Source organism: Chiroxiphia lanceolata, chromosome 12 (genome assembly GCF_009829145.1).
Source record: "Chiroxiphia lanceolata isolate bChiLan1 chromosome 12, bChiLan1.pri, whole genome shotgun sequence".
Lineage (NCBI taxonomy): Eukaryota > Metazoa > Chordata > Aves > Passeriformes > Pipridae > Chiroxiphia > Chiroxiphia lanceolata.
The window spans coordinates 15,528,718-15,542,277 of record NC_045648.1 but is presented as its reverse complement, the minus strand read 5'-3'; the positions used below and the strand labels follow the sequence as shown (position 1 = coordinate 15,542,277).

General features: G+C 50.9%; 1 protein-coding gene across 5 annotated transcripts in view; it reads right to left on the bottom strand.

Moving 5' to 3' along the window:
- The window catches only part of LOC116792594 (mucosa-associated lymphoid tissue lymphoma translocation protein 1-like), a 30,767-nt gene that overhangs the window by 8,977 nt on the left and 8,230 nt on the right, over nt 1-13,560 (bottom strand). For 4 of the 5 annotated variants that reach the window (XM_032699661.1, XM_032699662.1, XM_032699660.1 and 1 more), the window contains exons 8-14: nt 13,340-13,543; nt 9,454-9,631; nt 6,279-6,353; nt 5,548-5,675; nt 5,162-5,293; nt 4,885-5,036; nt 873-998 (exon numbers count right to left, since the gene is read on the bottom strand). In XM_032699661.1, the coding sequence (XP_032555552.1) occupies nt 873-998; nt 4,885-5,036; nt 5,162-5,293; nt 5,548-5,675; nt 6,279-6,353; nt 9,454-9,631; nt 13,340-13,543 (995 nt within the window). Of the gene's footprint in view, nt 1-872; nt 999-4,159; nt 4,283-4,884; nt 5,037-5,161; nt 5,294-5,547; nt 5,676-6,278; nt 6,354-9,453; nt 9,632-13,339; nt 13,544-13,560 lie in introns of those variants that run through there. The other variant, XR_004359196.1, reaches the window with a different exon arrangement.

Genomic DNA, 13,560 nt, shown 5'->3' with positions numbered 1-13,560 from the left:
GTGAAGACATCCTTCATGTGAAATATTTAGGCAAGTCTGACCTCCCCTAGGCTGATGGAGCAAAGAACAGTCTCCCTGGCCAGGTAGCAAAGAAAAACAGAGCAAGCTATGATGGGTGATGCCGCTCCCCACTCCCAGGGCAGCTGCTGTGGGTCAGGTTTGCTGGGAGGGCCAAGCAGGGGAGACAACACAAAAGCAAAGAGCATCCATGCTCAGGCTCTGCAGGCTGATCTGTAAATCAGAAAGGTTTTGCAGAGGTGGAAAAGGTGAGGAGAAAGAGGACAGTCCTCTCCTATGGAGCCAGGCTGGGAGAGATGGGGGTGTTAAGCCTGGAAAAAAAAAGCTCCAGGGAGACCTTAGAGCTCCTTCCAGTGCCTAAAGGGGCTCCAAGAGAGCTGGAGAGGGACTTTGGACAAGGGATGGAGGGACAGGCCAAGGGGGAATGGCTTCCCACTGTCAGAGTATGGGGTTAGATGGGATACTGGCATGAAATTCTTCCCTGTGAGGGTGGTGAGGCCCTGGCACAGGTTTCCCAGAGAAGCTGTGGCTGCCCCATCCCTGGAAGTGTTCAAGGCCAGGTTGGACAGGACTTGGAGCAACCCGGAATGGTGGAAAGTGACCCTGCCCATGGCACGGGGGTGGAACAGGATGAGCTTTAAGGTCCCTCCTAACCCAAGCCAGTCTGTGACTCTGTGAAAGAGGATGGCTTTTGTTCCTTGACGATCAACAAGCTCCTCTAACATCGATCTGGATGTGACACTGACACAGACATGTGGTCAGAGGGGCACATCCAACTGCAGCCACGGGGATGGGGAGCACCAGTTATGAGAGGATGTAGGAGAACAGCAGAGAAGCACCTGGAAGCTCCCTACCTGAATTTTCTGAAGTCCACAGAGCTGGAAGACGCAGTCCAGCTCCTCCCACTTGTACACGGAGGCGAGCAGAGTCTCCACATGGTCCAGACGGCTCTCCCTCTGCATGGCCACAGCCTCCATCTCCTGGGTCAAGAAAACAAGAGGAAATGCAAGGAAATTTCAGCATCAGCATGGAGCATTGAGGCACAAATGCCCATCAAAAGTGCTGCTTCTCCACACACAGCAATGCCCAGGGCTTTGATTGACATGCTGCAGGTTGGAAATGCTGTGTATCCTAATGGAAGTACTACAGAGAGCAAGCAACAGAGATTTTGCACATTCACCTTGTGACAATCAGTGAGAAGACCAAGCTAAACATCCCCGGAGTACATCTATTGGGAAAACTGGGGTATAATGGGATTTGCAGCAGAGCAAAGAGCAGCTACAGCTGGTACCACAACCACTGGTAGCGCCAGCATGGTGTCATGGAGGGAACAAATTTTCCAAGGGCACAGCTGGAGGAAGCTCAGAGTTGAGCCGAGTGCCAAATTAGCCCCCCACCATCTACAGAACTGCCAATTCTTGCTGAGTTACTCCAACTTAGCCAAAACAGCCCTGTCTCTATGAGATCCCCTTCAGTACTGATTGATTCTTGGAGTCACTAATAGCACAAGAACTGACAAGGGAATAAGGGCCTTTCAAAATCATAGATTCATGGAATATCCTGAGTTGGAAGGGATCCACAAGGATCATTGAGTCCAACTCCTGGCTCTGCACAGGACAACCCCAAGAATCCCACCATGTGCCTGAGAGCATTGTCCAAATGCTCCCTGAGCTCCAGAAGGGATGCGGTCAGGACCATGTCTCTCTCGCTTTGGATTTGAGCCCTCCAGGATGAGTGACAGATCACAGTCCACCAGCCCCTTCCAAAAGGTGCTTCCCTTCGCCAGCTTGCTCTGGCAACTGTCCCAGTTTAATCCTTGACAGAAGTTAAGGATTGGGCATGGTGATGAAGGAGGCTGTTAGGATATTTGGGGAGGTAGAAATTGGAGAAGCCCTGGGAGCTCTTCCTGGCCTTTAAAGACCTTCCCCAAACTGCTGCCTGCAAGTGGTCAAAGCAATTTGTTTCTAGCCAGGAGAGTATCAGGAAATGCTGGACCCCAAACACTAGCAGGGATCTGCAGGCATCAGGATCACCCCTCTGTGCACGGCCTGGTGGAACAGGAGTAGTGTCATTGCTGATCCAGTAGATCCATTGGAGGCTGCAGAAACACCATTTATCTCTGTGCAAGGGAAAGCCAAACCCCATCTCTGCACTTGTCAGCTCGCTACTGCTATGTCTGGAAATGGCTTCAGGGGTTATTGGTTCTATTGCTTTCTCAGGGATCACAGGGAGGTTGACCAACTTGCAGCTCCCCAGATCTTCGCTCCTGCCCTCCTGGCTTTCTGCCAGGCCTCAGGAGGACCACAAGCCAATGGAGTCTCATCACCAGCTCCCTCAGCACTTGCGGGTGCATCCATTAGGTGCCACTGATTTGTGAACATCCAGTTTCTTTAGTGCTCCCTGACCTGGTCCTCCTCCTCCTCTGGGTGTAAGTCTCCCTTGACCCAGACCTTTTTCCTAGTCTCAGGGGTCTGGGACCCTGAGACTAGGAAAGCCCTTCTTGTTTCCCTCAGATCCAGCCCCAAATGGGCTTTGGCTTTCCGAACCCCAGGCCTATATGCTTGAATCACATCTGTACAGTCCTACATCACCTGCCCCTGCTTCCACCTCTTGTACACCTCCTTTTCACGTGTGAGCTCAGGTAGGAGCCCCCAGCAAATCCATGCAGGCCTCCTGCAGCCTTTGCTTGACTGCCTGTTCATCAGGATCCTTGAAAATCCCCCAGCTCCCCAGGGCTGTGTCTCACAGGAACACAGCTCTCCAGTCTAGTGACTTCAAGACATTCACCTGGGAAAGGAGCGACCTGATGTGTTCGCTTTAGCAGGAGGGTTGGACTGGATGATCTCTAGAGGTACCTTCCAACCCCAAACATTCCATGGCTCTGATCTCAAGGGATCAATTAAAACCCTGACACATGAGATTCAAAGCCCCTCAGCTACAGCAATTCATTAACCACAAGAATCTGCACTCTGCTAAATTCCCAGCCTCCATAGCCTCCTGTTCCACAAACTAATTCCCTTCCACATTCTCCATTATCATTTCTGGCTGTGTAGGAGAAAATGGAGAGAAGCATTTTCTGAATTAATTTTTTTAGCCAATTCATACTTATTTATAAACCTTTCCCCATGGTGGAATACATTTTTTAATGAAGATGATGCCCAGGAATTGGCAAGGCCAGAGTTTTAGCTAGCCTAGAAAAACAGATATTCTATATAAATGGGGGGAAGGGTGACTGGAAAGACCATTAGGTCAAACAGTTCCAGATCAAGTGAGTGGAAAACAAGGAGATCTAACATAAAGGTTTTTAAAAAGTAAGGATTCAAACAGTATAGAGAAAAAAAATGGGAATGCCCTAGCTGTCAGCATTGTTCCTTTCTACACGTGCTACAGCAGCCTCTCCCTCTGAAGACAGTGCTTGTCAGGTAAAATGCAAGTAAATGTCAGGTAAAAGGCAAGACACAGGATGGCAGGGAATATGGGACAACTAAAGAAAATTGATCAATGCCAGAAAATTCCATCCTAATTATCCCTGCCAAACACACAGCAAGCCCAGTTAAATCCCTTTGATAAGCAAAATGTGGCAAGTGGTGGGAAAACTATCATTTCCTCAACCAAGCAGCTTCCTGGGATCATTCCCCAGGGCTTGCAACCTCCTCTTCAGCCTGGTTTTGTTGGTCCTACACTTCAGCAACCCCACCTTCCCCAGCATCCCCCGGGAGGGCTGGCACAGGGATCCTGGCAGAAGCCCTGCACCCTCCTGCAGATACCTGTGCACTCCCGTGGTCCCAGGGGTGCAGGGGTGGCCTCTGTGGGAGTCTGAGGTGGGGCAGGTGCCAGGGCCGGTGCCAGGGCCAGTGTGGTCGGAGGATGGTGGCAGGACGTGCTGCTGCCTCAGCAGACACCACTGGAGGTCAGTGTGAGCCAGCACCGCCGTGCAGTGGGACAAGGACAGGGATCCCACTGCTGAACTGGGGTGCCTTTTTTGTCTCCTCAACCCTCTTGAGACAGCTCCAGAGGCAGGAGCACACGACTGAGTGCCCCTTTGCCCTGAGTTGCTGATGTGGGGTGGATGCATGCAAATATCTGCTCACACACACACACACACACACACACGTTTTTCATGCATGATTAGGGAGCTCACAAGGGGAAACGATGCTCCAGCTTGGGAACAGGTAGGATCAGGCTCCAAACCTCCTGGATACACCACGCTGCATCAGTCATCCCAATGTACTGAGAAGCAGTGTCCCTCCACGAGCAACAAGGGCTGAAAAACCCACCACAGTCAAGCTACACTTCAGCAAAAGGACTAAAGAAAACGAGGGAGATGGTTAGCAGAAAGGAGCAGCAAGTTAAATCCTTAGTGGTGGCATGGAGACTATGGAGACCACCAGGAAAGACCATGCTGGGCACGTGGTCTGTTAGGAAAGGTGTGAGAAAGGGTGGAAGGAAGCTGGTACGGCTCAACAGGGAAGAAATATGGAATATGAGCAGAGCAGGCTAAGAATGCATGCTTCAAAAAGCCAGATCTGCTTCCAAACATGGAAAACAGAATGGCTCTTCACCTCAATCAGATTAAATACAATAATTTAATCAGGCAGGACAGAAATCAATCTGAGGAGTAACTGGTTAAAGCCATCAAACCGGTGCAAAATCCTTTTTGTGATGCACGAGGAGCAAGGCAGGTGGCCTGTAGGGAACCCACTGAGGTGTGGAAGGAGCCTCAAGGAGGTATGTGCAGAAGAGGGGATCCTTTTCCACCTGGGATCAGCCTTTCCCAGCCCTCAGGACCCCCTGGGCTGAGCCCAACCACGCTCCCACCTGTGTCCTGGGGAAAGCAGCCCAGGAAGGGGAGCTTAGAGGACTCACCGGGGGCTGGCAGAGCAGGAGGCGAGGGGCAGTGACATGGGCCGGGGGGGGCTGCAGCTTTGCACACACGGACATCAGGTTGGAGAAGAGCCGCAGGAAGCGGAGCTCTGCCCGGGCCCCGCAGGGAAAGGTCAGTGTTCTGCTCAGCGGCTCTGGAAGGGAAATCCAAAAGGGATCAGCTCCTCAGAGGGTCCAGCCAACATCTCCCTGCAGCCCGGTGTCCCTGAGGGGCACAGGGACCTCCATCCCTCTCCTCCCCATGCCCTGCATGGCTCACCGTGGTTGTGTCCCCAGCGCTCGGCACCTGCGCCGGAGGGACAGATGGGGTCTGTCAGGGACCGGGCTTCCTTCAGGGTGTGTTTGATCTCCATCACCTGCTTCCCAGTGACCAGGGGATCCCGGCCAATGTCTGTGGGAAAGAGTTGGAGGCACATGGGTCACTCCAGGTTCCTTATTGATTTCCCTGCCTTTCAGATCCTACATGAATGTCTCCATACTGCTGCCAGGCTACTGAGAGCTCACATGGGGCACAGCCTGAGATTTGGATTTTAGGGAGGAACGGTTGGCTGGCTGCCTGGGATGGGGTGGTGTGGAGCCACTTGGTCTCTGGTCTCTCTTCTCACCCCTGCTACTGAAGCAAGTGGTTTCTCGTTTGTCCCTCACCTTCCAACACATCCTCCAACATGTGTGTAACCTTCTTCTCTTTCAGAATGTGTTTCTTCAGGTATTTCATGAAGATCCCAGAGCTAAACTCCCCATCCTGCAGTTCATAGGCTTCTGCATCTTCACTCCTGCAAGAATAAGGACATTTCTTCAGAGTCCTCACATTTCTGCACCAGGCACAAAGTCCTGAGGGTGAGTCTGGGCTTGCCAACTCCATCCAGACTCTTCTGGCTGAGTCTGAGTTTGCTTCTCAAGGAATAACACAAAGTGCTTGGGTTTGGCCCAGGAGATGGTGGGAAAGGCACAGGATGGGAAAAAGCAATGGAAGGGGATAGGTTAGAAAAGCACAGTCTCCAGCCTAAGCAGGTGACAGAAGGTAAAAAACCAGAAAAGCTGGCACTGGAGCAGTAAACAACACCCATCGTCTCAGGACGCTTCAGGTGGGCTGTTCATGGCACATGAACCTGGGGAATCAGGCTCAGGCCTGAAGGACGGGTGACAGTAGCTGAGGTCACCTTTATGCACAAGCACAGGCTGCCTTGAGTGATGGCAGGAGGAAGGACAGAAGTGCCTGAACAGCAAATGCAGCAGTTGGAAGGTGAGAGCCAGAGGAAACATAGTGAAGCCCTCTCCAGCCTCCAAAGCCACCGTGCATGAAAGGATGAGAGGGGGTATGGCTGTGCCAGCATCTGGTCCTGTGTGCCAGCGTGGGGACAGCAAAGTGCACTTACGTGGCATAGCCATAGACAGTATTTCCCCAGGGCTCCAGTGGCTGCACCTGGGAGAGGGCACGTCCTGGGTTGTACCTGGAAGAGAAAGAAAAGGCATGAGTCAGTGTTGAGGACATCTGTCAGCTGGAGGGGACAAAGCCCACATGCTCTCCCACATCCATCTCCTAGGGATGGCAATAGCATCAACCCTCACCTCAGATCCAACCACAGAGACGAAAGTTGGGAGTCCCACCAAGAACCCAAACCACAGGGAAATGAGTAGATAGGTCCAGCTGTGACCTCTCTGCACTGGTGAGCTGCTCCCTGCCCCACACTGAGCCTGGAGCTGTGGGGACAACCTTCCCTCCTCTCTCCCGAGGCTGGATTTTAACAACTCCAGGCAGCAACAAAGTGCAGAGAACACATGGGGTCACTGTGGCCCAGTGGACAACTGTCCCTGCGGAAATCAGAGGTGTGCACAGAACATAGTTATGGCTCAACTGCCTGTGCTGGGGTCTGGGGCACCCCACAGGGCCCCTCCAGACCACACACACACTTCTGCCTCAGAGAACCAAAGCAGGTTATGGTTCATACACCCCCAGATGTCACTGAGAGATGGGATCAGGAGACACACACCCGGGTCCTGAAGCCCAAAACTGGCCCCGATATCCTGGTCTAGATACAGCTGAATGAGAACAGCTCCTGTTATTTCCAAAATCAGGTAGAACCACAGTGACAGGCCTGGTTTTCACCAAAAAAGATCTCATGGTTGCACTGAATGGCCAAGCCTTGCCCATCTGACTGCATGGGGACAGGCTGGCTCCAGTTCACACCAGTGACATGGAGCTGTTCCCAGTCACATAGCGACAAGAGCCAGGAAAAGAGGCAGCATTACTCCACATTATTCAATTCCAGCACAGCTTCCTGAGGCTGAAGCTGGCACACTAAGGAGAGCAGAAGGGATGGCTGTATCACCAGCAGCCAGTGTCACCTACTACTGGTGGCACAGTCTGGAGATATTTCATGGTACGATTCAATTGGCTTCTGTAAGTTGTCTTAAAGATGATCAGAAGAGAAAATGTGGGAAGAGATACGCTTCTAGATACGAATACTGAGATTTATCTGCTCCTCAGCTGCTCCTAAATTAATGCAGAAATCTGGCATTTCAGGTCCAAGGATAAATCAGAGAATTCCTGGAAGAGGCAATCGCATCCGCCCAAAATCAGCACATAAATGTATGAGGCTACACACAGGCTCCATGTTCCTGGTTCCTCCTCTGCTAAAGCTGAACATCTGCTCCCACTTGGCAAAGGAGGCTGTGTTTCTCACCACCCTGGCATTTCTGATGCCAACATATGGGGTGAGGAGATGCTCTGGGTGAGCTCCTTCTCAGCACAGACACAGCCCCTCCTGGTTTGTCCACAAGCTGTTGACAGACCTGCAGCATCAGTCGGACCAAAAGGGCCTTGGGAAAGGAGACCCTGGGAACCTTATTTTACACAATGTTGTAAACACACACAGCTATGAAATCCAGACGCTTTCCCAAGCTAAAATTGTGACTTCTCAAGATAAAGGAGCTCAGGAGAGAGTTTCTACAGCAATCCCCCACAAAATCAGGGATAACACCCACTGCATGAAGTGCTGTGCTTGTGGAAAAGGGGAGGTGTGAGCTTTAGGGGAGAAGAGAAAAAAACAGCTGCACAACCTTGCCTAAACATCCCAGCAGATCTCACACTGCACCCTCTTCCCAGAGCCCATTGAGACTCCACTGAGCACAGGAACGCCAAGGAAGGAGAGAGCAGCTCAAAGGCAGACAGCAGCTCAAAAGCTGTTTTATAGACTGTTAACATTTGTGTTGGTGATCCCTGTGCAGCCTCCATGTCACCTCCCCATCATGCACTGCCCTTGGACAGCAGCCCAGAGGTGCAGCTCCAGCGGTGTATCCATGAGAGCCAGGTGTTCCTGCCTGGCTGCATGCCATCCTCTGCCTGTTATCCTGCTGGGGGGAGCAGGAAGGTGCTGCCAGGTGTGCCAGGGAAGTAACACACTCTGCTTTCAGCAGAGAGCAAGAAGGGAGAAAGGGGATGCTTCACTCTGGGGAGCTCAGGGCAGGATCAAGGCACATTAAGATCTGGTGACACTGGCAATTCAGACCTGCAGGATAAGTCTCTGCACAGCCAGCTTGAAGCTATTCAAAGTGAGCATCCCCACCTCTGCAGCTACAAGGCATCAAAGATTTATCCTCTCTCCAAGGGCTGGCAGCTCTTTCAGGGTATCAAAATCCCTGTCGTCTTTCCGGTTCTTAGCACAGGAACCACAGCAGGAAGAGAGAGACTTTCCTGCATTTGCTCTCCAGGTCTTTTCTGACCTGTAAATCTGCCTCAGGAGACTGAAATAAATGAACTAATGACAGCTTCTACTGCAACAGTCCACCTACCTCTGCTGAAATTGGACAAGTAGTAATTTTCTGCAGCAGGATAGAGGTCTGCAGGCCAAGAGAGGATGATAGGCTTTCCACAGACAGTGGGAAAATGCTGATCTCTGACCTCAGCAGCAGCTGCTTCACAACACAACCACTTCAGAAGGATTTAAGGCCAGTAAAAAGCAAGTAGCAGGGCTTAAAATATTTTCCCCATCATGCTGCACTCTTCTCACTGAGATGTTAACAAGAATGCAGCCAGGAGAAGAGAGGTGAGTTGAACACTCCCAGCCTGAGCACTTGGGAAACATGGACCAGGAAAGCACACGATCAGCAAGACAAGGTTAGGTGGGTCAGGCTTGAAATATAAAAGACAAACCCTGTGCTGAGTTTCAGCCAACAATTTATGCCAGACACAGCCATGATTCCATGGGCTTGAGGCAACCTGCCTGTATTTGCCAGGCTTCTTCACCTCAAAAAATCCAAGGATTTTTCAAGCCCCTTCTCTCCAGCAGATCTCAGACAATACTTGATGCTCTCTGCACTAAGATGGGAATGACCCATCTTTCCATAACATCCTGCAGGACCTAAAAGTGCTGCTGATTTTATGACACACAATCAATAACCATTGATGGAGCAGCACCACAGGGGACGTGGCCCCAGCAATCCACGGGAACACCCCACAGGGGGAGTTGAAGCCCAGAGCTGAGGCTGGACACCCTTCCCTGGCCCCTCAGAACACCCATCCGAGGTGAGGAAGGGAGAAGAGCACCCTACCACTTCCTGCAGGTGTCCAGCAAGATGATGTTCAGGGCTGTCTGCTGCTGCTGCATCTTCTGGAGGATCCTCTGCACGCTGATGCAGTTCTCAGGGGCGTAGGGCTGGGGGGCATCAACAGGGACCATGTAGTTCCTCCCCAGATGTTCGTACCCATGCCCGGCATAGTAGAATATAGCTGGGAACAGGGAGAAGAGAGAATGAATCAGGATGCCAACCTGCAGGTCTGTAACCAGCTCCCCATGGCCACATCCCATCTCCTGAAGTGATACTGGAGCAGGGCAAACCTAGACCAGCAGCACCTATGGAACTGCAGCTACGCTGACCTCACAGTTTTGACTTTTTTCCAATTTATCCCTTTTGGCAGAGTCAGAAGCAGCCCTGAGAGGCTCCCTTGTGCTTGTGGACTCCCACGCTGTTTGTCACCTGAAGTCACTGGGTTTACATATTTCCAAGCCCTCTGTGCTACAACACCCAGGCTCAGCACCTGCCAGGCTGAATTCCACCTTTGTACAAAGTTTGGGTTAATCCTCAGGTCTTTAAAGGAAAATGACAACAGAAAAAGATTTTACCACAGGATTTTACATTAACAGTCTTTTAAATGAGAAGCTTCTCATTTAAAAGAGCTTCCTCGTTTTGGAGAAGAGATTAACATCTGATTAGGTGATGGGAAACACTCTCCAGATTTCAAAGGTCTGCCTGTATTTATACACCTATAAACTGGTGAAAAATTAGACAGAGATGGAGAGACAGAGAGTTCTCCAAACGTCCAGAACACGTGGACCACACACAACAACCTCAGACCAGACAGGAAGACCTGTAAGGAAGGAAGAGTCAGACCCATCCAGGTGCTGGTGGGAAGTCCAATACTCAACAAGAATTTTGGATTTTACTCCTATGCACATGGAACTTAGTAATGTTTTCTGCCTTCACAAGAGATGGTAATACAGGGACTTTCAGGTGGAAAGCACTGGGGAGCTCAGCATGGCCCAAGCTGGTGCTCCCCTCTGACCCGTGTCCTGTGCAGGGCTTTCCTCCTGCACAGGGATCCCTATGTGGGCTGAAGCTTCCCTAAAGGAAATTGCACAGTGGCTGGTCACCCCTCCCCTGCGCTGATGACACTGCTTAGGGGATGCTGATTGATGAAAGCCAACTTGGGGAACCGAAATGGGTTAAAAATAGCTCTGTGAGGTGACACAGTTGTGCTACCACAATGGAGGGATGGTGAAAAGTGAGAGATCAGAAATGGGAACAAGCAGCTAAAAGGCAACAGCAGGAGAAATTCTTCAGTCAGACTCACTGCCAAAGCTCACACTTGAGTGCGTAACCTCTCCTCTGTATTCCCTCCACTGTTCCTGCCCCTGGACTTGGCAGGACACTCGCCTTGATCTCTGATTCTGCAAGGGACGTGGTGACAGGGGCAGGAGCTGAAGGACTAAAAGCATGACCTCATCGTGTGGAAGATGGAAAACATGATCTCACAGTCAAAGAGGCCTCGAGTCACCTTTGGTTTCTATTCTCAGGGGACAATGGAAAGTTTCTCAAATGGCTGTTTCCACAGATGCCCACAAGATTTGGGCTCCTCTTCTTGTGGATTGCCAGCCAGATACGGCGGGCTCTGATCTGCAGGAGCTCTGAGCTTTTGTAACTTGCAAAGCAAAGCCACAAAACCCTCCCCTGAAACTAGAAAAGAGTATAAAACTGGAAACCTTCTGGAAAAATTAGATGCAGGCATTACAGGCTGGGCCCCTCAAGTCATCAAGCACTGGTGCCTTTCATGCCTCTGCCCCTGTTCATGCAAGGAAGTGATGACATCTGTCACCAGGCAGCATCACTGATGCTTGGAAAAAAATTAAGTGCTACAGAAAAGCCCACAAAGAACGATTCAATCCTTAAAGTTTCTAACTTTTGAGGTCTTGTGCACCTGAATGCACCACCAGGTGCTCCCCAGACTATATAAATCCCAAAGACTGGTGTTCAAATCCAAAAAGACATGTTTCACAACAGCTGAGCAACTTTTCCAGCCTCTTCTGGACATAATTTCTCTCCTGAACAGGACAGTCAACAATTTGCTCAGAAAAGGAAAGGGCTTTTTTATTCTGAGCTCTTCCCACGTCGTGTGAGTCAGAACTGCTGATCACAGACAAACTTCCGAGTACCAAATTAAAAAGGGGAAGCTCCAGGCACTGCTCATAATGCAGGAAATGTCAGCGTGAGGCTTAATTAAGGCATGACTCCATATTCCAAGTATTTCACTCACAACTTTCTGCTCTCGTTGCATTTCCAGTGCAATTTTTTTGACTCAGGACTTTTTAGGACACTCAAAATAACATCCAGGGGGATTCCTCGTTCGCCTGAGGAGAGAATGATTTAGATCACTCAGAGGATGCTTGGGGCCTTCAAAAATTCTCTGCAGCTTTTCTAAGAGATCTGGAGGAAAAGCAGCCCAATGACCCACCACCTCCATACCGTGAATTGGAGAAGCCTTTGGTATATAGAATCACTAAGCTTGGAAAAGACCTGCAAGATCATCAAGTCCAGCCTTGGACTGAATTCCACCATGTCCACTAAACCATATCATGCAGTGCCACATCCACTCACTTTCTGAACACTTCAGGCCCAAAGCCTGGGAGGGGGGGGGAAGGCGCTGGCCTGGTCTGGGATGGTCTGGAGTTGTGGAAGTGGATGAAGGTCTCACAACAGCCTACAGTTCCTGGAGGGGCAGTTCCAGAGACCATAAAGCCTTACTCCCCTCGTCAGCATGGATCATACAACATGGGGCACTGAGCACCAACCCATGGAGGCTCATGTTCAGCAATCAGCCCTCTCTTCCCTCTGTATGTCTACACAAAGCTCTCCTGATTTCAGCTGTGGTGATTGCCATACAGGAGGTGTAACCTCCAGGTAAAGCCTGAGATACAAGAGGATTTCAGAGAGCAACCACAAAAGGAAGCTGCAAGTGAAGTCATAGGAATCCACTGTCACCAGGTGATGCCACGGCCGTGTGCGGCCCTTCCCACCAGCTCAGCCTCCCTGGTGAGTCAGTGCTTCCCGGAACAAGGTGGCTGCACAGCATTTCCCTTGTGGCCATGTCCCTATTATCCATTGCACAACCTCCAAACCTCCTGCTGAGTGCCAGGCTGGAATCAGCCCACGCTGACTTTCACTGTCTGGGTGCCGCACAGGTGGGAGATAAGCCTCACACTGAGGTTTGGAAGCAAAAAAAGCCCACTTGGCAAGGTATTTTCAGGATACCTCTCAGGCTGGGAGAATTCAGGGACCCCAAAGGTGCTGCTTTACCCACCAAATCTGAACACCTGCTTTAAGACCCACAAGATCTGCCGGTTGGGTTTGAGGATCACTTCCCACTGAGAACAGTGCACAATAAGCTCAAAGCCCAACCTCAAAGCCACCTGCAGCTGGCAATGCTCTTCTGCAAAAGAGCTCTCAGGGGCCCAAATTAGACCTTCAGGAAAGAGAAACAAGGAAATCATAGCCAGATGCAGCAGTCAGGGCTCAAAAGGAGCTCCCCTACCTCACACAGGATAAGTCTCCTCAATTCTGTTATCTACAGAAAAATGAAAACCCCTTTTCCCATTCACTATCAGAAGCATTGGCTCCCCAAAAACTCAGCGTGAGCCCATGCTGTTGGTGCTGGAGGCTGCCACGTGATGGAGAAACACTGCCTTTGCTGGCTGTAACCTGCCCAAAACCGAACAACACTTATCCAGAGGCTTCTGTCAAGCCTGGCACCACTGCTGACTGTGCTGCAGGTCTCCCTTGAGAGAGGAAAGTTCAGTTTTTTCTTTTTCAATTCAACAGCTGTTCAGAAAATTGCCAAATCCCTGCTCAGCATGGGCAAGCGGCTGGGCTGGCTTGGCCTTACCATAGACTCCCTTTTCCAGGAGCTGCAGGAACTGACTGACCGCTGTCGCCATCTCAGCCTTGTTCAGATCCAGGAGGGAGACCACCTGGAAGCCCAGCTGCTCCAGAAGACGACTCAGCTCAAACACATCCTTGACAGGAGCCATGAGGTTGGGATGATGCTGGTAGCGGTTGTTGCCCACTAAAAGTGCTATTTTGCCTGTAGCTGAAACAAACACCAAG